Source organism: Varanus komodoensis, unplaced genomic scaffold (assembly GCF_004798865.1).
Source record: "Varanus komodoensis strain SLA01 unplaced genomic scaffold, ASM479886v1 scaffold39, whole genome shotgun sequence".
Lineage (NCBI taxonomy): Eukaryota > Metazoa > Chordata > Lepidosauria > Squamata > Varanidae > Varanus > Varanus komodoensis.
The window spans coordinates 6,977,997-7,000,341 of record NW_025335922.1 but is presented as its reverse complement, the minus strand read 5'-3'; the positions used below and the strand labels follow the sequence as shown (position 1 = coordinate 7,000,341).

Sequence of the window (22,345 nt, the reverse complement as noted above, 5' to 3'; positions counted from 1 at the left end):
GTCTTGCATCTCTGAAAGCCCTCTGAGTCTGGCAATCTGTTTTATTCCCCACTTCGTGTATGAATCCAATGCTTCTGAATTTAGAAAGTTATAGCTGTTCTGCTCAGCCGCATGAAATGCAGCAGAGATTCCTTCCTAAAGCCAAGAGGCCAGTGGCTGCAAACAACAGATGTAAGCAGAGCTCCCATAACTGTCAATTTTCGGAGGGTTTGCATTGAGAAGAGAGGAGGTGCTATTTTGACTGATATTTGAATGCTGTATATAAAGCAGAAGAATTCTTCTCTCCCTCTGCTTGTCATATTGGTCTGCATGCTCTCCACGGGACTTGTGGCTACTTGCTATTGTATCTGACACATATTGGGAATAAAGAGGGACTGAAACAATGCCGGAGCCCACGAAAAAAGCTGGTAAGCCTGAACATATCCCATAAATAATTATTTGAAAAATGCAAAGCACTCGTTGTGAAAAGTGCTTGCAGCTGAACAGAGATCAAAGAAAGCAAACGTTTAACGCTGGATTTTTTTATACACCAGATTTTCAGCTAATTCAGATAGGCAAAGATAGTCCATTAAGATAAAATATAATTTAAAAATAGCTGAATGGCTTAGGGATGATAGTTTGAAAATTATTAACTAGAAAATAGTAGTTTTGGGTTGCATACAAGATGAGGATGGTGGTGGTGATTATGATAATAGTCATTTTCATTAGCATTACTATTAATAATGCTTATGATTTTATATCACTGCAATTATTAAATGACCTTTCTAAATGACCTTGAGCCTGGAAAACAGGATAACTTTTCTCTGAATTTTCTTCAAAAGGCGTATAAATCTTTATTACTGCAAATGACTCTCAATCATATGGTAAGAGGAAGAACAGCTTTATAATTCAGCATTAGCCTTTGCCTTGGATGTTTGATATATGTGATAACTCTATCCTTTTTATCCTTACTCACTGCATATCAAATTCTGAGACTATTTTTGTGCCAAGATGGAGATGCTGCCATTATTCTTGGCCTCAGTCTGAACTTTGGAAAAGGATTGTTGTCCTTCTCTAACAAAACTTTTATAAAATTGTAATGCATTTAGTCCAACTTCTAACAATGGGGAAATTATGTGGATTTAAGCCTTTTGGAATAGTCTGCGCTAAGGAGGTTTCTCAGCTTTCATGGACAGCTTGCCAATAGCTCTACTGTTCACATTGCAATTTATGTTCTACTGCTCATATTAAGTCTGTCTTCCTCTGGCAAAGCTTTCTTGTCCTACCCACAATAGTCCTAGCGACAGATGCTCTACCTTTGCTTTATGATATCCTTTAAGAACACTCAAATCACCACTTATAGATGAATCATATGCATGCTTTCTTGCAAGTCAAGTCCCATTAAGTTCAATGGGCCTCATTTCTAGATAAATGAACTTATGATGGAAGCTTTCATCTGCCTATTCTAAATAAACCGTGCCTGGTTCTTCTACCCTGTCATAAAGTTTCTCCACTTTGTCTTAGCTGCAATCTTCTTAGGACTTTCCCATGCCAAACTCAGTGTAGGGGGAAAAATACCTTATATAGCTCCCTTCCTCAACCTGGTGCCTCCCGGCCAGGCATATGTAACATATGAAGATCTACTCCAAGGGAACAAAATAAGCACCGTTTGGTGGCAATGCAGTTGTTTTCATCAAACAAGGTATCCTAAAACTTTTGTTCATAGAAGTCATACTTGCATAGATAAATTTGGCTTTGTCTGAAGAAACCCATACTCTTCTTTGGTTTGGGATTCTGAAAAAGGATGTTGGTATGGTAAGAAGCTAATTTTTATTTTGATGTGTCCTCAGTGTACTGTTTTTGCGATCATGTTGAAGGAATAAATCACTTCCATATTTGGGATCTGGCAAGGATATTCCCTCAAGATATGTTGATTGATGGCTCTGTGGGGTTGTCACCTTGTCTGTTGGCATGTGGCATGGATGTCTTCAGAGTTCTACAGGGTGTGCTTGAGAGTTTTGCAGGGTGTGCTTTACTAAATCTTTCCCTTGTCCAACTGGTGCCTTTGAACTTTGCTTCTCCCTGTTGCCATCTGTTATATAAATATTATGATCTAATCCAGGGATGGGCAACCTTGTGCCTTCCAGATGTTTTTGGACTATAACTCTGATAAGCTCCAGCCAGTTTATCAGAGCAATGGTAGAAGATCATTGGAGTTGTAGTCAAAAATATCAGGAGGAAGAGATCAAGTTGCTTACTTCTGATATAATTTGTTGTGGGGGACCTAACTTAGGGAAGACTGCTTGACTTGGGATTGAATGAGAATCTTGACAGCCCTAAATCTATCATGATTTTATTGATAGTAACCTTTCCTGTTGAATGGAGTACTGTGTGTTGGGCTGCTATTGTTTTCAAATCCTTCCAATGGAACGTTGCAAACATGACTGCCTTTTTATCATGCATGTTATTTATCTGGCCAGAATTACATTGCAAAATGTTTCTATTCTCTCCCCCTTCTTTTCCTTTAGTTGTATAATCAGCTTTATGGCCATTCTATGATTGAACACTTCCTTGAGGTTTACTAGGGCTCCAGTTTTGCACACAGTAAGCTTCTGCTCACCCCAGTGTAGGGCCTTGTGATACTACAGTTTTGTGGCAATTTTGTAGGATTTGTGGAAGAACTAGCCAACTATTTCTTCTTTATTTTTCTGTTAAAATGTTTCATTGATATGTGCATGATTTGATGGAGAACTTGTACCACTAGGTATTGCTACTGAGCTATCTAGTTATTAAGTTTTCTGTTCTCAGTAGAGAGAAAAAAACTAAGGGGCTTTCTGTAGGATATAAGGGTTTTAGCACCTCCAAGTGGGATCCAGCACCTTACAGGGCTGCACCCAAGGCAACTAGTGTTGACAGGATGAACAGATTGGTTTGCTTGCTGGCACTGTTCCACAACACCAATGGACAATAATGTATGAAGCGTCCTTCCGAAAATAGCTGAACCAAATATGCACATGAATATGGGAGCCTAACTCTGCACCTTCCTTCTGAAATAGCTGCCCTGTAATGCAACTGGTTTACATATATATCCATTTTTGCTCTATTTGAGATGGTATTAAAGACTTGTATTATCAGAATCCATTTTGGCAAAGAGGTTCCTTGACTGACTGACTGACTGACTGACTTACAGAGTATTGAACTGTGAAATGACCCAGTCAGTCAAAGCTCTATGTACAAGGTGATGCTAGGTCTTGTCAACCTCATCACCCCCACCCGCCCCCACACAGTGATCCTTTATTTTGTTATTTCAACATCATATAACGGTGGTTTTACATTCTTGGATATAAATAGGATAAAGTGTGGCTGAAAGCAAAAGAACTAGATTGGAGTATGCTAGAATGAATAGCTTCGAAAACGATGGAATGGTCACCAATCTATCCATCTTCTTGCATGTCTATTGGTACCATTTTACATACATAGCAGCCCAAACATATAAGACCTGTATTATGTTGCTCTGATTCACAACATACAGCAACAAAAACAGAACACAATTTAAATAAGGTACCATAAACATTGCCACAGATAATGCTTAGGAAACATTCACTGGTATCTGTTTGCTAATAGACATAAGATTTTATACCAGTTGGACTCTAATTACAGTTTAAATAAATATCCATCCTCTGTTGAATTCAATGAAGGGAAAGCCCTCCTTTGCAAGCTATAATTTTTTCTGATTGAGTTAATCAAATATGCAACATTCCTTGTTTTAGCCCTGCAGATACATGCAAGAACTAAAGGGACACATGTGAAACAATATTAAGTAATTTTCTCTCAATGTTAAGTTTGTTATACATTATCTATAACTCTTCATGATTTACTGTTTCGCTACATTAGGATTTTAACCTATTTTAACTCCCACTTTATCAAGGATTCTGCTTTCATATTCTCTGCAGGATAAAACTGGCTCTTTACATATATATTTCCCAGGGTTTTTCTTTTTCTGCCTCTCTATGTGTACCATTATACATAGCCAGTGTGGTATAATGGTTAATAGCATGGTTCTGGGACTCAGGAAATCAGGTTCTAGTTCCCACTCAGCCATGGAGCCAACTGGGTGGTTTTGGGTCAGTCACAGGTTCTCAGCCCTACCATCCTCACAGGGTCGTTGTTGTGGGGATAAGATTGAGAGCAGGAGGAGAATGATGTGGGCCACTTTGATTGCTTTAAGAAAGAAAAAGGCAGGGAATGAAGCTATTAATTAATTAATTATGCAGTCACAAGATTGGCACTGATACATAGAGGAACTATGAAAATTTCTGGCCATTTTGTGGCATGTTGTAGCTTACTAGCCCTTTACTAGCTTGTTCGTTAAAAAGCCATGGAAATGTTGAGAAAGCATAAGAGAAACTGCAGACTACCGTGGGTGAGAAAGTATGGAGCACAATATGTGACTTGTGCAGAGAAGCCATTGGTGTATAATGTCTAATAGCTACATTGCAATAAAACTATTTGGTAGCAGAAAGTCAGTCTTTTGAAGGTCTTTACTGCACTTGGGCAAGGAAAAAATGTTCGAAACAAGAAACATAATGGGAATCATGTGGGGAAGTATTGCCAGTGAGATCTGCAAACCTTTAATGTTATGAATGTTTTGAGAACAACCAATCAGCTGTGCATGCACTCCTTTATTGACTGTTCACATTTCTGTACTATTCAAAAGCCAAAATTCTCTTATGCTAACTAAGTCTGAGTTTACTTGTATGAAATTTCCTCTTCCTCCTTCAAAGGTTTTCTAAGTTACAGACTGTACTCCTACTTTTTATGCTAGTCAGACTTCACCTAAAGTACAATGAGCATGTACAAGGAGTGCAGAACTCAAAGTTAAATATAGTCAAGTAAGAACAGACTCAGAACAGGGAAACAAAGATGAAAAATGTTCTGTGAGGAAAATTTGAAGGATCTAAGAATGTTTAGCATGGAGGAGAAGGGCAGCCACATAAAAGAGGGCCAATATGTGATCTCTGCTGCTTTGGAGGGCAGGACAGAGCATTCTGAGCTTAAGCTGCAAGAGGGTACATTTCTGCAGAACACTAAGATATATTTCTGTATGAGAAGAACAATTTGTTACTGAACCAATCCCAAGAAAGTTGAGCTATCTATTGCTGTAAGTCTCCAGTCAAATTGTTAGGGTTATGGATGCTGTAGTTCTGGATTTTTTTTTTTTTTTTTGCATCTGACAAAGCATTGGAGTAGATGGCTTCCATGCTTCTTCCAGCTGTGAGATTCTGACATCCTTGCACAAAATATATCATTTTTGAAAAGATATATCTCTCAGTGGAAGGTAAGAGATAATGTGGGTACTGCAGGCAAGGAAATAGCCCTAGAACAGAAGTCTGAGCCAGGCTGCAATGGTACAGGTTGAAATGGTAGAATCGTGGACTGTACTACTTCAGAATACAGATAGGCCTTGGACATATTTCTGAATACTCGCTCACAGTACCAGTCTCAGGTTTCGGAGGGCTCCGTGGCAATTGTCAGTGCTCCCCCTCCCTCAGTGAGTCTGCCTTCTTACCAAAATTGTCACCAGCTCCTCTTCGTCCTCTTTTAACTCCTTAATGCCTCCTGTTTGCTTGCTGGACAGAGAATGAACAAGCAAATGAGTAGTGGCATCTACTGTTCCTTCTGTCTTTCATGTCATCACCACTGGCTGGGCCAGACAGGGAGGAGGAGAGCAAGCCGCTCCAATGGTGAAAAGAGCAGGTCAAAGGGGCCGAGCAGGTCTTTTCACTGGGCCCCTGCTGTGGTGTGGGCCCTCAGTAGCTGCCCAACCAAGCTGAGCCTTACTAATGATTCTGCAAGCCCCTAATTCAATTTCCACACTGAACATAGTAAACTAGCACACACAGAGAAAGGTTTTGCACAAGTTTGTCCCTGATGTCTAGGTCACCATGTGCAGGATTTTGTTCTGGTTTTAATGTTTCTTTTTTTTAAAACTTGACCTGCCCACTTGCAGTCTGATACATGGTATCAGTTGGATGCCTACACATGAGTAGTACGCTTGGTTCTGCGTGATACATGCAAGATGCCCAGCTTGGGGAAGGTATATTTTATCTGGCTCAGAGATCTAGTAGAGCCTGGCTTAGGCTGCAACCACATTACCATGATGGGGGAAATTGAAACTAAATTGCAGTTCACACTTCAAGAGAGTTATATAAAATGATTCCTCTTTCTCTATGCACCTATTGCCAAGATCATATGAGATTGGCTAGTGCTTATCAGAAGCAGCATTAGAACTGAATGAGTAATGCTCTGTACAATGAGTTGTTAACCGAAATTCATACCCCAAACAGACAGTGTGTGCTTCTGCTTGTAGCCTAAGAGGGGGACTTGTGTCCTTCATCTCAGATTGTGCATTAAGCTAGGAATCGGACTGGATGACCTCTAGGAACCTTTCCAGCTCTTTGTTTCTAGATGTGGCGATGCAAAGACATGCATATGACTAAGTGCAAAGGCATCTGTTTCTGACTACTAGACATCCTGCCTGGATCTATTTTATCTTTTAAGATTTCAGTAGAAATTGCCTGCAGATGACTGCTCCCCCACCACATACATGAAATGACTAAAAACTTCCCAATTAAAAAACAAATCATGACATTTGAGATTGTCAGCATTCCAAAAAAAGGCTCAATTTTATATTAGTTTCTGTTGGATTCTGCTTTATATGCACAGATTTAATCTCACTGGCCATAGGAAAGATCTCTGCATGAGATCCTAGTGAGTTAGTGCCAGTCAGAGAGGACAATATTTGGCTAGAAGGGCAAATGGTCTAACCTGATCCAAGGCACCTTCCAGTATTCCAGCAAAGTGTGGTTTTGTTATGTGGTTTGCGCATAACACTAAGCTGAAATCTGGTTTGTTAAAATCTGACTAGTTGTTGTCTCCAAACTCATCCACACAAACAAACCACAATCTGTTAACCAGCTGCAAGCCATACATAGAAGCTATGGTTGACTTGCAAAATTTAGCTTATTTAAACCATGGCTTGTAGTAGTGTCCAAACCCAGAACCAGGGCTTATCCCTGGCTTGTTTGCCATGCTGTCCACCCTGAAAAAGAGGCATCCTGCATGAACAATCTGAAAAAGAAACCACTCTGAAAATTGACATAAGAAGCGGAAGAGACTCAAATCAGAAACAGAGAAAACAATGGATGGTTTGTTTGTTCATCTATAAGACAATTCATGAATAAAGTAACAAATCCTCTTTAACATAAGCAATGGCTTAGCATTACATGCAAATGCAGCAGCTGAAAGGTATAAGAGCACACCTGGACCTTTCATTTCAATGCAGTCCCATGCATCGTTTGCCATAATGGCCACTGTTCTGTGCCATCATGGGTATCTATCCTTTGGGGGCTGCTTGTTTAGCATGAAAAAGAATTGTTTTTTAGCCTCAGAAAGAAACAGATAAAATGCTATAAGCTTTCCCATACAATACCCACTTCCCAGATAAAAGCATTATCTTATCTTTAACTCTCCCTGGCCATTGTACTTAAGATTTTTCTCTTAAGAAGAGCTCACAGACTCTGGCCCTGTGTTGAATTATATTTGACAATCTGCTTGCACAGTAGAACCATTTGTAGAAAGAAGACCTGAATTCTACTGGGAATCAGCCTCTGCTTCCTCCAGTTTATTTTCATGTCCACCTCCCACACTTCCTCCTGTGATATCAAATTAATCTTGACCTTCAATCTCCCACACATCACTTTTTGCTTCACAATAATTTCTGCTTTGTCTGCTTGAAAATATGAATCCCAGTTAAAGGAGACTTAAATAAATCGCTTCATATCTAGTTTGTTTATTCAACTGGTAGGATATATTTATTAGTTAGATAGGCTGGTGCTTATATAAGGGTTACTTTCATTTGAAAATCATAGGCTGCTTAGCCCTTGTTCCAAACTACTTCCAAGGGCTCATGCATTCAACAGAGCAGTTCACTATTTTTCACTGGACGTGAGGCATCTTCCCTGGACAAATATATATATACAGGCAGTCCACGAGTTATGAAGATCCAAGTTATGAACAACCCTATCATAAAGCCTATTAATTTGAAAAACTTAATGCAGGAGATCATCATCACCATAGAGAGAGGAAGCAAGATGGTAGAGAGGGAGGCCACTAAAGGATCACCAGAGAGAGAGAGAGAGAGGGAGAGAGAAAGAGAGCAGCTGGGTGGGGGGGGGGGCTCCAAAGCATGCTTTCCTGCCCTGCCCACTTGGAGAGGGAAATCTCTCTGGCATTTCCTTGCTGCAGAAAGGAGGCACTGGTGAATTTGGGCAGGAGTTTCCCACTTTTATGGGAGTCCTGTACCCTGAACCCTTGCGAATGTGGAGGACCAACTATATGCAATATGAGAAATGCAGCATAAAGACAAATGGAACTCATGTCTAACCTGGGGATAATAATGCCTGTATTGCCATATCACCAAACCACTTTAGAAATTTCACGGTGGAAGCCTGCCATCTGAAATACCCAGCCAAAAGCTCAGAGGATGTGCAGAGGATGCTTGTTCAGTTTTAAAAGCAGGAATCAGCCAGAAACCACTTTCTCCTCTGAATAACTCCACTGAACCCAAAGTAACATATCTGGAGCAGGTCCCTCCTGCTGCTGCCGCTGCAACTTCTCTGCAAGAGGAGTCTCCTGTGTGCCTGTGATCCCTCCCTCACAGTTTTCAGGTGCCTTGCAGGGCCTTTCCTGTCTTTCCCAAGTATTTCAGGGGCTTATTTAGATCAAGAAAAGTGTAGGACTATCGGGAAATGACAGAATGAGAAGCTTATGCATTTTCCCAACTCTGCTGTACTGCAGTACTACCTTGTGGATGTATAATGGACCCCCCTCCCATGAAACTCCCCAGAAAACACACACATGCATGCACACACACACAGAGACACACACAGGAGCCAATCTTGCAAACCCTCTGGGAGCAGAAACTTCAGTGGTTAGATTGGGTAGCTGCAGTGTGTACTCTTGGATAAACTGACTTTCCATGGTATAATTTTAGATGTATCCATAGATATTTGCCATTTATTCCATATAATGCTACACTTAAACTAATGTAACTTCTTATCTCTGATTAACTTCCTCTGGCCAGTGCTGCTGGGCAAGCATAAAGTCTTTTAGAAGGAAATGCAGTTAGAAGAACAAAGGGAGAAAGATTACCCACCTGCTACATATAAACTATATAGAGTTTATATTTCTGTCCATTAGAGGGTGCTCTGTATATGCTGAACCCAACAGACACAAGTTTTTGCTGCTTCTCTTGGGTGCCACTATTGCACGGATAAATAACCAGCCAACTTTCCCCTTCATAAAAAGAGAACACTTAAATAAAGATCTAGTGTTTGAGTTAGGGTTATGGTTAGGGCCAGTCAAGGAGGAACATTCAAGTGATGTCGATTCTTTGTGGGGGGGACGGGACACTGATAATTTACTACTATTTATTGAAAATCAGTTCTAGATAGAACCCAGATTTTAGAAGCTAATCTAGAAGTCATGCCAGAAATCTGTGAAACTCTCCAAGCTGAGACACAGAAATTGGATATGGTCTTGATGGGCCAGTCTTTCTGCCTGCTGCCCTCCAGATATTGTTGGATTAAAACTCCATCATCCTCAGACTGCATAAAACTTCCCAGCCTTGAAACTATGGGAGTTACAGTCCAACCCATCTGGAGCCCACCAGGTTGCACAGGCCTGAACTAAGGAAACACACTTCCTGCAGTCCTTTCTAACATCTTATGTTTTAAAATGTCTGTCATGGACGTTTCCATAGCCAGAACATAAATACAGGTAGCTGGATCTGTTTAAGCCATTGAACTGCATTGGACAAGCACTATTTAGTATGCATGTGTCCTTCCCATGCACACTTACCATTGTGTGAGGTCGAGAGCAGTGCCGTATTTACCTGACTTGCTCCCAAGTCCCATATTCCTTTGCGACTCCTCCCTCTAACATCCTAAAGAAGGTCCAGAGCAGGGAGTCTTCCCTGGATGTATGGGTTCCCTGAACTGTGAATGGAGCCAGGACTTTTTGATCAGCAAGGATGGCAACATCATCTGCCACCCCACTTAGGTGCTCCTGTTTGCTCTGAACTGAGCTGTAAGTCACACAGTACCTGAGCTCAGGCAGGGGAAAATTTCCCAGTAGTAATATATGAGGCCAGCTTGTACAATCATTTATTTAAGCCATGGTGGATTGCAGTATATGCTGGTCATTCCTTTGGAAACCATCTCAGCTGCCCACCATCGACAGGTTTGGATGTCCCAGCAAGCTGCACCTGGCTAATAAGGCTAATTAGGTGCCTTGTGATGAGTCACCATAGCTTATTTTCCCTCCATGCGTGAGCAAACTCACCCAGTTTGCACAATCACAGCAACCCATCAAGGCCATGGGTTCTGGGTGAAACCAGCCAGCTGTCCTTGATGGATTCAGCTGTCAGGACATGAGGGCAAGAGTCAATGGGACATGCATCCAAGTGGCACACACAGGGTTGTTAACAAGCTAATAAGCCACTCTGTTGTCATTAATCAATCACAGATTGTTTAGGATCCTAGTGAGCTCCCCGCTTCAGACCTTTCCTCCCAACTCATGGACAGTGGGGGATGGAATAGCAGGGCCAGCAAATCTAGCCCTGTTCACCCCACCACACGAGTGCAATCATGTGAGAATAATTGAATAGGGTTTGAGTGACTCACCAGTTAGGGAGAATGCTACCTGCAAAATTTTTCCTATATGCACTCTATAGACTTCGATCATTTAAGAGTTGCTAAAAATTTAGGGAAGGGCCTTGAACCCACTCTGGGAGCTAGTCTTCCTTCTCTGAGACTGCCTAACATTGGGTCATGTTCATGGCCAATTTCTCATGTGATTTTCTTACCTACAAAAGCAAAGGGATATTTTCACTGAGCAGCATGATACAAATATAGCCAAGCAGAACAGTGGTCCTTTTTCCCTTCCACATCTTGCATTTTGTGGAATGTATGATAGAATATGTGGTTGCCAGCAGGTTATAAGGGAGTCGGTAGTAAAGCCAGCATGTTCCCACAAGGACGGTATGTTCAAACACCAGCTGACCAGCAATCTCTGTTTGTGAGAACCACCAACACATTATCCTCATGGGTATGATAACAAAGGGCATCTTGGAAACAGAAACTGGATTAGCTGTCATTTCCTTTTCTTATGAACCCTGGAACTGTAGTTCTATGAGTGGGGAGAAACATCTCTAAATAGCACCTTACCACATACATACACACACACACTAAATAAATAAATGAATAAATATAAGCCCTTCAAGAATACAGAGGTGAAACAAAAGAAGACATGGAGAGGTTTTATGTGTTCAGCCATATTGAAAGTCACTCAGCATCAGTGTAGGATTCACTGGTTACTGTTAGACTTCAGCTTATTTTTCTTGGTTCAGATGGTAGCCATTTCCTGAACAACATGTCTACGTGTTTATTTTTCCCAGCCATTATTATCAATCATTTCTTCTCGTATTAAAAGGAGATACACTTAATTCTTACGTTGGCGTTTGCAGCTGCTGTGCACTGAAGAACGGGGAATCTAATTTGTCTGATGGGCAAATAATGGATTCCACACTCGATGCTTGTGGCTCAAGCATTTGTTCAACGAGCATTGACTGAACAGCAAGTCATACGCTGGATCCCATCAAATGAATTGGTTCTCCTGGCCAGTTCATATGACTAACTAGGTAGCTTTTGGATAGAAGTCAATGCAGGTTTAACTGGGTGCACCAGGTGCACTGTGCTTTCTTCTTTCTTGATATGGATGGGATGGAGTTGCAAGACTGTATGTTGACTGGTATAGGGTGGGTTTTACACGATTCCCTTCACCACACATCCAGTCTGGATTCAGCCTACATCCAAACACGTTTGTTCTGAATATGCCAGCTTGATCATGTGAGGTTTGCATCTGATTGCCCAAACACAGCAACTTACAAAAGTAAATTGACTGAAAGAAAGTGCCACTTCCTATTTTGTGCATTTAGTGATAGGACCAACAGCTCACCAATATTTCTAAGAAAAATGCAAATCAATGGGTCGTGGCTTAATGCAAACTGATTCATAGGATGGCTATGTATCCTGGTTTATAGATGTAAACCATTTGAAGGGATGTCAGAGGAGTGTTTGAAGGTAACCTACTCTAAGTGAAAAGCCGTCCAGTTCAAGGCTGATTAAAAGATGAATAATCATAAGAAGGGTGAGCAGAGCCCTGGAAGTTGCCTTTCAACAGTTAGCAATACCTGGACAGCAGCCAAAGCAGATGCACAGGTTACCCAGCCATAGTCTTCCTGCCTTCACATGATGAAATGTACTATATGTATCTTTAAATTATAGAAATTATCTCTGAATAATTATCGATTAGGAATACATATTTTATGTCAACCTGTGTCCTCTTTTGTCCTCTTTTTTTGGTGATACATATATGGCCACCCTACTTGTAAATCAGCAAACGATAAATCTGGGAGCCTAGACCCTTGTATAACTTGGCTTCATAATCCACTCTTAGCATAAAAACCTCTACAGACATTTAAGAAGCTGTTGTGCTTTCACTGCATCTGTTTGATGACTTCTTAATATTCCAGCCTTCTTCTGCTAAACTGGTGCAAAACAAGGATGGGTAAATTTTCACCCTTGTTACTGTTGTCTTGAGCCTAGCTGTCTTTGAAGTTGCATAGCCAACAGATACAGTAATAAAGCCTACAATTTAGGCTGTAACTTTAGCTGATAGTAGGTCACACTGAATAGAGTCAGACTTATTTCCAGGTAAACATGCAAAGGTATTTGCCATGCTGAGATCAACCATTGAAAACATTACAGAAGGCTGGTTAACACAAAGCAAAAGGAAAACAGCTAGAATAATTAAATGTTGTCTTATGGCACACACATGGCCTCCACCAGCAGTATTTGAAAAAGAACCAATTGTTCTTATTCTTTTAATCTAATTATATGATTGAAAGCAGAAAGCCATCATGTAGCTCTAACATTATGGCACATGCCTTAATCTTGTTTCATTTCCTGTAGCATGCTCCATGTGAGGCTGCTTTTGAAATGTGTTCAGGAACTGCAGCTGGTTTTGAAAGCTGTCGTTAGGCCACTGACTGCAGGGTGCATATAACTCTCACATTACCAAAAATTTCACTGACTCTGTGTAGCACCTGTCCTGCTGTTTTCCACAACTCAAAACTACTAAACCAAGTTGCCAGAAAACTGGGCTTGGAAGACAGCTGATTCCCAGTACACATATCCACTTTGTTTGTGAGTACCATGTGAAACTGAGGGTATTGTCCTGGTTGACATGTCAGGCTAAGCCACGAGTTGTCATCTTGGGTGGCTGCACGGTAGGTTAGAATAACCCAAGGAAGCTTTTCTGTTGCGGGTTGGGTTTTGCAAATCAGCCAGGCTACAAGACTCTGAAGTCTCCTTTCCTTTTATATATTCAAACATTGTAGGGTCATCTTCTATTTTTATACTGAAGAACCTTCGGGGTTTCTGGCTAGAACTGTATTGACATTTCACCAACCTTGGCAGCTGAAGAGATCCATCATGATTCAATAAGGAAAACTTCTCTCCCATGGTGATGGAATGCTTTGTCAGGCATTCAGAGGAAAGATTTGATCCATAGTGTCGTGCCTCACGACTCCTAACCAGAAAGCCTTATAAGGCAGTTGGATGGAAGAGAATGGCATGCATGTTGGGTCAGGAAAGAACATGGCAGTCGAATGTGCATGTGTGTTTGTTCCTGGCAGAAAAGGCCATCCCAAGAGTTAATAACCTTTTTACCCTTGGGCACTGGGGGCAGTAATCCATATTTTACTGACGTTCCTCAGCTGACAGCCAAGGACACCTTGCTACTGGTGGATCAGTGATTCATGCAATCCATGCCAATTGCCATTGGAAGAGGGGGTTTGTTGCATGTCTCCCTGCTGTCTTAAATTCAGCACAAATGCCAGGTGTTTCCTTGATAGCTCTGCACTCCCTCAAACTCATTTGCAATTATTGATATCCCAACTCTCAAGATAAAAAGCCTCCCTAGGTGGCTCAAAAGTACTGCAACAATGATGAATACCTCCCCCAAACGAGATTTGAAAATAATTCATAGGGATCTGTCTTGCAGAACCGTTGGTGGTAGAAAGCTCTGTGGGGCACGGGAGACACAAGAAGGAACATGGGACTGAGGTGAACTTGCCTGCCTGCTTCCTTTTCTTTTCTGCACTTTTTCCCACAGCACAGGATCAGGCTATGGTCCTTAATTTAAGCATAAGAAGGTTACAAGAGCTTCCTTTTGTCTGAGAAAAATTAAATGATACAGAGCAACCACCTGTAGGATGCATGTTCTGGAAAGCTTGCTTCAAGTTCACAGAAAAAGCATTAAGACTTTTCCTTTTTTGAAAGGGCCTTTATTTGATAGGCAGAAGATTTTTTTTTTTTTTCTGGAATGGAATGTGGGCTATCCTTTTTTTATTTTCCCTGCTGTATTTGCATTTGTTTTGTGTTTTTCTAACCACTTTGGCAGGAAAACCCTTAAATAAATGAGGCACCCAAAGAGTTCCTGTATGTCATTAGCAGTTCCACAGCAGCTGGTGCTTTGCAGAGGGAAAACGTCACAACTGGCATGAAGCATTGGCATCTCTGGGCAGCTCTGGAGAGCCAGCATCCCACTGAGGGTCCACAGTTGACCCTGGCCTAGTGCCACTGCTGCTGCTTCTTGTGCTCACTCACTCCTCTGCTCAGTTGAGCAATCCTGCAAACAGGGACTGGGACAAGGCGCATTAGCCAGTGTCACCTACTTAAGCAACTGCCCACATTTCTCTGGAAAGCAATGAGGATTGGGGCCCCCTTGAAGGCAATCCCCACTGGTGCTCAAAAAGAGGGAACAGGTGAGCAAGCAGGTAGCAGAGGCTCCTGCCTCTTTCCATCTTCTTGTGTGTTGCCTTCCCAAGCTGCCAGGAAGAGGAAAATGGTGGTGGAGTGAGCTACTCTGGATGCTTTCTAGACTGCCATGGCTCATTCACTCACCTGAGCAGGTTGGTGGCTGATCAGCACCAATGAGGAGCAGTGGTTGTCCCCTCCAGGTGGAGGCCTGGGCAAGCAAACACAGGTGCTTAAATAGAAGCCTGCTGGAAGGCAGCAACCATCAGCGTGGACTCTTCCAAGCCTGCAGTTTGCCCTGGCCCACTCCGCCATTAAAGCTCTGAACCATGCAGGGCACATTGGGAGCTGGCTGGATCTGATCTCTCCCTAGTGCTGGGTGGGTGATAGGGGACATCAATGAAATCCACAAATCTTTCCCCCCTCGACTCTTCCAATTTTAGACACATTGTGCTCCAGTAGCCTTCAAAGACAGTAGCTGACACAAGGAGGCTAGGCCCCCTCAGCTCTCCATGTAATTCAAGTGTTGCCACTAAGTTGTTAAATCATGGGAACATAACCCTCCTACACTTTCAACAAAGGAGCTGGGACACTTAAAATGAGAGCATTTAACTCTCTAATGCAGCTCTGATTCTCAGACACAAATTAAAGGAAAAGAAACCTGTTCTTATACATTTCATATAGATAAGATTAATGTTATCACATGTCACCATGAAATGAACTCTGAAAATATTTAACTTGGAATGTATTTATTTATTTATTTGCTGTGTTCTGCCATTTGCATTGCATTCGTGAATGCTACGTTGCCCAGAACTCAGTCAATCACATTTGATGACTGGGTGATGATGATATCTTTTTTTTCCTTTTGCAAGGATCCCAAGGGGGCTTACATGGGCCCATAAAACAACCCTGTGAGGTAGGCTAGGCTGAGAATCAGTGATGGGCCCCAAGTCAGCCACTGCACTTCATGGCTAAGTGGAGACCATCCCTTGGATCTCCCTAGTCCCAGTCCGACACACTGGCCAATGTACCAACGTGACTGTTCTGTTCTCAAACACTCTTCGTATTTTTTAACAAAGATTTGTATAATAAGAACATACAATGCAATTTCAGTTTACTTTAGGGTCCTTTTTGGTTTCTTTCAACTGTGAACACCAAATACAAGACCCTTTTGTAGAAGATCAGAATAGCCACATATGAAACAGTGGCTACACTTTCTACATTCCTGGTTTTTCATCCTGCATGAATGCAGTCACTGTACCTGTGTTTTGTTACTCCACCTGAAAGAAAACCATAGAGCTGAAAAGGTACTGAAGGGTTTTCTTTAAAAAAATTAAAAGGCAAAAGAATCTGGGGTATTAAATTTTCTTTCTTTGTTTTAATGACTAAAAGCAACAAGTTTTCCCCAACCCTCCTCTCTGATTATTAGAACTGAAGTTCACCCAGGGACTGGCAGTCAGTTGAGGAAATACTGCTTCTTGACATGGTGCATAATTAACAAAGGTAGATATAAATTTTTGATATAAAACCATATGGTGTGACAGGTAGTACTGATGGTGAATAGCTTTTAAAAAGTATATTTGCACACTTGTACCCCATTCTCCAGGGGTGTAAGCATTACCCTGGTTTTCTTACTATGCTCGCTATATACCCTTGGACTGTGAAACATATGCTTTATTTACAAATATATGCAGGTTGAACATGAGTTGTAGCATTACCACACCAATAGGTTTCTGTTAGGTTTTGGTATGCTCTGAACCATTTTGGTGGTTCAGGTTTAATTCCCTGGTTCAAAAAGAATGCCGAATTCAAACACACCAGGAATCCACAGAATACTTGGTTCTCTTGCAGAATTTAAGATCCAAGCACTGTATGAATAGCATTTCATTTCCTGCTTTTCCACTACATGACCTCCAGGTGGCACTGTGGTATAGTACAAGAACGCAAACAAGCAGAAATGCATTTTCTCCTGTTTCCTTTAAAAAATATTGCAATTTTTTTAACTTAAAAAAGAAAGCACAAAGTACTCTTTTAAAACAGAAACGAAACTAGGGTATTATATTGTTGTTTAAAGAACCTGTAAACAACTGTGGGTATGGAATGACAAGGATACAATAAGTGCCTTATGTAGGAAAGAACTAATGTTGCAAGAGTAGTAGAAAGGCTGACAAGCGGTACCTGGTAACCTCGGGCAGCTGCCACGTCACTGCTGCTCTGGCAGGGCCCTTCCCCCTCTGAAAACACATTTCTGGCCTTCAACCAGGCTTTTCCAACCTGGAGCCCTCCCGATGTCTTGGACTACAACTGCCAGCACCACCGGCCAGCACTTCTTCAATTTTCCCACAGTGCTCCTAATATAGTGTTGGGTGATTGTGGGTAATTTAAAGGGTGGCTAAATCCAGCTGCCCAGGACTGTCTGGAGTATGGCTCTGCCGCCACCTACTCTCCCCACCAGGGCTGGCTAGCAGGGAAAGCAGGACACCAAAGAACATTGCACCATGGCTATGTAAAACCTAATATTAGTCCTGGGCAGAGGCAAGCAGTGATGGAATATCACCAATAATCAGGAAGTGGGGATTTTATTATATCCCAGTCACAACGTCAATGTTTATTGCAGGAAATCTGTCTGTTTAAACCTTGCCTATGCCATTTGCAAGGCAACCAATAGCTAATGACTGAGTTCAGACAACGCACACAAGCAACATTCAAGGGATAAGTTATAATGACTGTGGGTTGTTGCTGAAATATAGGTTATTTGATTCCAGCCAGGATAACAAGCTGTAGTTGTAAGCCACTCCGAGGCTTCGGCGAATGGGGCGGCATAAAAATGTTTTAATAATAAATAATAAAAAATAGTAGTTCACAACCCAACAACAAACCATGGGTTCTTTTCATGGGTTGATCCTGGTTAACAAGTCACGGTTCAGACTGTGTAAGGAATCTGTTTAGGGGTAGGACTCGATCAGATTCCCTGGGCTCAGCTTCCTGGGCTCCAGTCCACTTTGCAGTGGCCCTGCGTCCAAGTTACTGGTGAGCATGCCCAGTGCTTGTGGGGTGCTTGCCAGGGATTGAGCCCCATGGGCTGTGCAAGGAGCACCCCTCTTCCATACCCACTGCCAGCAGAAGTGGGTAGGGAAAAAGCTTGCCTGCTGGCCATGGTGCCTGGTGCACTCATTTGCAGTGCCCCCTTCCATGTCCTGATGGGAAAGTTTCTCAGTTGTACAACCAGGATCAGCAAGCATTCATGGACTTCCTCATGGCATGGCTCACTTTGCAGGACTGGGTGGAGCACGAGGGGAAGTCCACAGATGCTGGTGGGATGGATTATCAAAGGGTTTGTCCCAACCCTAGTTCAGACAACACTGCAATCCACACTTCACCCACAACCCATGGCCAAACAGCAACCAAAATGATCAGTGGGATGGAGTATTTTTCCTAAAGAACACCTGTTCGGGGGCTTCTTAGTTTAGAAAAAAGACAGGTAACAGGGCAATCCTTTTTGCAGTATTGAGGAAATTGGCAGGAAGATGGAAGTGCAGATCCAAATACCTGCTGAGGCCATGCCAGCAGTGCACAATGAAAAAGGAATCATTTTTTTTCTTTCTCCTGACTCCGCAGCTGCGGTTTGGGGTTTAAAAAATGATTTCTCATGAGTTTCTGTGGGAAGGAATTAATCTCCACCAGCTCCAGGACAGGCATAAATCTGCCTCTTGTTTTGTCAGCATATATGTGTGCCTGAGACTGTAGGAAAAGAACCAGCTGTGGAACATTCTGTGATTCCTGGCAGAGTGGCCTTGTGGGTGGATCTCCCTAGAGTGTCAGTTTGCATTGTACCCTCCCCAAAAAGCCAACTTGCATATGTAGTGTTATAAGTATAAGTGCAAATTTAGAAACAATAGCTATAACTTAAACAGAAATGCAATGCATCTCTCTGTGACCAGGGGACCCATGTGCCTGCTCCAGGTGTTAAATGTGGTTGTACAGCATCAAGTCTCCTGCTGCCTCTCCGTAAGAGTTATTTGGCTTTAAATCAGACTTGGATGGGACACCTTCAAATAGAGGACTATCCTTTTGTCAGCTCTCTGAAACAGAGGATTGTCCTCTTTAAAGTAGGACACTGGGCTAGCCTAGATCTCCTCCTCTGAAAGGGCATTGGTTTGACTACTGTAGGAAGAAGGATACTGAACTAGAGGTACCCTTGGTCTAATCCAGCAGGGTGCGTTTGTGCTCTTAAATTATTTCAAATGTTTCCTTTCTAAAGTATTTCTTCATAAATCAACAATTTTGCAAAAGTGTCATACATTTAAGCCTGTTGCCAATGGAAAAGACTTACGATAATTCTTGCTGGAACACAGAACCAGCATTATTAACATGCCTGAAAATATATTTAGTCTGTAGAGTCTTCCTGAGAGTGCCTGAAACAGTAATGTTGTCCCCTGGGCTCACTAGTTATATAATCCTCCAGTCTCATAAAAGAGGCCTGAATGGATTGATTTTCAATGAACAAAATATAAATGTATCATTGCCAGTTAATCAGATCAACACGGATGATAATTTCACACTAGGCAATTCATATGGGGAAAAATAAGTCAGCGCAAGTTTTAAAAATGCATCAACCCTTTAAATCTACTAGATTTAGAGTGGAAGAGGAAATAATCACAGTTGTATGAATAAAGCAACGCAGTTGTATGAATAAAGTTGTCTTTCACAACTGTGCCAGCGAATACTTGCTCTCTCTACTTGTCAAACCAGCTCTCCTCTTTTTCTTTTACTCTAGTCTTAGAGCCAATTCACACTTATCGGTAGCAGCAATGGAACCACTTCTCCATGGCCTCCTCCCATGCACAAAGAAACTATGTCAGGAAGGCTGGAGGGGAGGGGAGGGGAGGGGAGGGGAGGTAGCCACATTTGGGTGCTTGCTCACACGAAGAGCCATTGTGGTGTGGAGGCTGAGAACAGGGACTGAGACTCAGGTGATGTGGGTTCTAATCCCCACTGAGCCATGGAGCTCACCTTACAGGGTTGTTGTGGGCATAAGAATGAGAGCAGCAGGAGGAGAATGATGTAAGCCACCATGAGTTGTTTGGAAGGAACAAGGCAGGATATAAATAGAATAAATAATAGAATAAATAATATCGTGAATATTGATGGGTACACTCAAATTGTTCAGCTGGTACACTTTGCCAGAACAGGGTCAGAAGCAGCATGTCCAATGTTATTGGTTATAGTGGAGGATGGGGCCGAACCTCCTGTTCTGTTGAGTCGTCAGGAACGCTTGGGGTGGTGTTTAAACCAGGGTCCTGACAAAACACCCTTGCTGTGCTCCAAGTCAATATTCACTGCAGGCCCTCTATGGCTCAGCTGCTGGTCCAGTACAGAAGAATCAGATCTAGTACAACACATCACTTACCTTGTGTTGGCACCCGTTGCTCTGTGTTCCAGTGATGGAGCAGCCAGGTATAATGTGGGGTCAGGCCTTCGAGAGTTCAGTCTGATAAATCATGATCTTCCCTTTTGTGCATATTTTGATTTGAGCACGTAGCTTTGATATATTGGGCACACTACAAATGAAGAGTTTTTTCAGAGTTAACGGCATTTCAGTTGAAGGACTCTGTGTGTGTGTGTGTGTGTGTGTGTGTGTGTGTGTGTGTGAGAGAGAGAGAGAGAGAGAGAGAGAGAGAGAGAGAGAGAGAGAGAGAGAGAACTTCTAAAAGTTTTGTTTTCTATCCTTTTCAGATGAGACAGAAGCAGAGAGCGCACCCCCTCCCGCACCCCCTCCAGGTTAGTCAAGAGTCTGTCCGCCTTTGGTTAATAAATCACAGTGCTTCATAGGCTTTTCATAAGAACTAAGGAGCAGATGGCTTTTTCTACTAATGCCTGAAGTGCTACTAGATGAAGCTTGTTATATGGCAATAGCCAAAACTTCCTCCTAAAAGAGCCCTGACAAGTGTAATTAACCAAGAACCAATTCAAGAAATGTTCTGGAGGAAACTGTTCCTGGAAGTATTGGGGAAACATTTCACCCCTTAGTTATGTTATTATTACTATTACTACTATTAAAGTTCCACATGTTTGCTTTAGTATATAAAAATAAAGTTCAGTATCTCCTATTTCAGTCACTTGTAGTAGCTGTTGAAAAGGAATAATACAAATACAAATAATAAGCAAGCATGGATTTTGGCTAAATGCAAGCCCCCATCTTCCACACTGTGGCATATCCAGGGGCTCCCTGCACCCCGAGAAACTCCAGAATTCCGGCTCAGTTCTGTGTCTCCATTTTCTCTCTGTTCTCACCCTGCCTTTCTCCAGGATGCAGTTTCTGTGCACACTTAGCTGCATGACTTCATCCCCAGCCAAGGGAGGGTGAAACGTGGGAGTGGAAAGGTATTTCCCCTTCTCAAATATTTCCTCAGTCACTGTTAAGGCTACTAAGAGCATCAGACTACTACAGTAATTTCCAATCAGGCATTCTCCAGATGTGTTGAACTACAACTCTTATCATTCCCAGCCAGCATGAGATGCACCACTTAGTTCCCATGATAACACATCTCCTCGACTTTACCTACAGTGAATACATTAGGTTTGTTTGACAGGTTTCTGGCCTGCCATTGATATTTCTCACAGTGCTTCTGAACTGGGTGCACTGTAGTACAACACAATGTCCTACAGAGTCAGTGCTGCTATGCCTTGGCAGGATGCTTGTTCCCCAGCTGCCGTCTGACAACTGGGTTGCCTACATGGGCTCTGCATGCCAGTGCTTAACTAGCAACCCTTTATTGTGACAAAATATCTGTAAAATCCAAGATAAAACATAGAAGACCAGGTTCCTCCTGAGCATTTTTCTCCATCTAAACTGGTCTGTGTGTGTATGTGCATGCGCACACGTTTGCAGTCCTTGGGGTTCCCATCCACTTGAACTTGCTGAGGTCTCCCCCTTACACAAGACTACATGAGGTTTGGCACACAGGATAAACGATAGATCCGTGGCTGTTAGAGGATCATAGTTTGCAGGATCATCACTATGACCCTATGCTTGAAACGGGACAGGCTTTTGTTTATTGGGCAATGCATGCTTACTTAACTTACTCCATAGTAAACAGCCTTGCAATTTACAGGTCAACATCACAGAAACGAGGCTTCAGTTATTCACTATTATTTAATATTGTGCGTGTTTCAAAGAAATGAAAATAAATTACTTAATGTATAACTTCAATCAGAATTTATGTAATAAATATCTTGCTTGTAAACCCCCACCACCACCACCACCCGCTGGCAAATGGTTAGCCACTGTGGGGAAAGAATGCTGGGCAAGAGTGTGCTTTGGTCTGATTTATGGACTATTCTTATTTTCAAACTAACAGGCATTGTTTGATGCAGCAGACTGCATGATGAGATTACAAATGAACCCAGTGGCTTTCAAACTA

At 42.1% G+C, this 22,345-nt stretch overlaps 1 protein-coding gene across 2 annotated transcripts in view; it reads left to right on the top strand.

Moving 5' to 3' along the window:
- Positions 1–299: 299 nt before the first annotated feature.
- MYBPC1 (myosin binding protein C1) overlaps positions 300–22,345 on the top strand; it is a 99,103-nt gene continuing 77,057 nt past the window's right edge. For both annotated transcript variants that reach the window (XM_044441074.1, XM_044441075.1), the window contains exon 1: positions 300–407. In XM_044441074.1, coding sequence (XP_044297009.1) covers positions 383–407 — 25 coding nt within the window. In that variant the 5' untranslated portion in view covers positions 300–382. The remainder of the gene's footprint in view (positions 408–22,345) is intronic.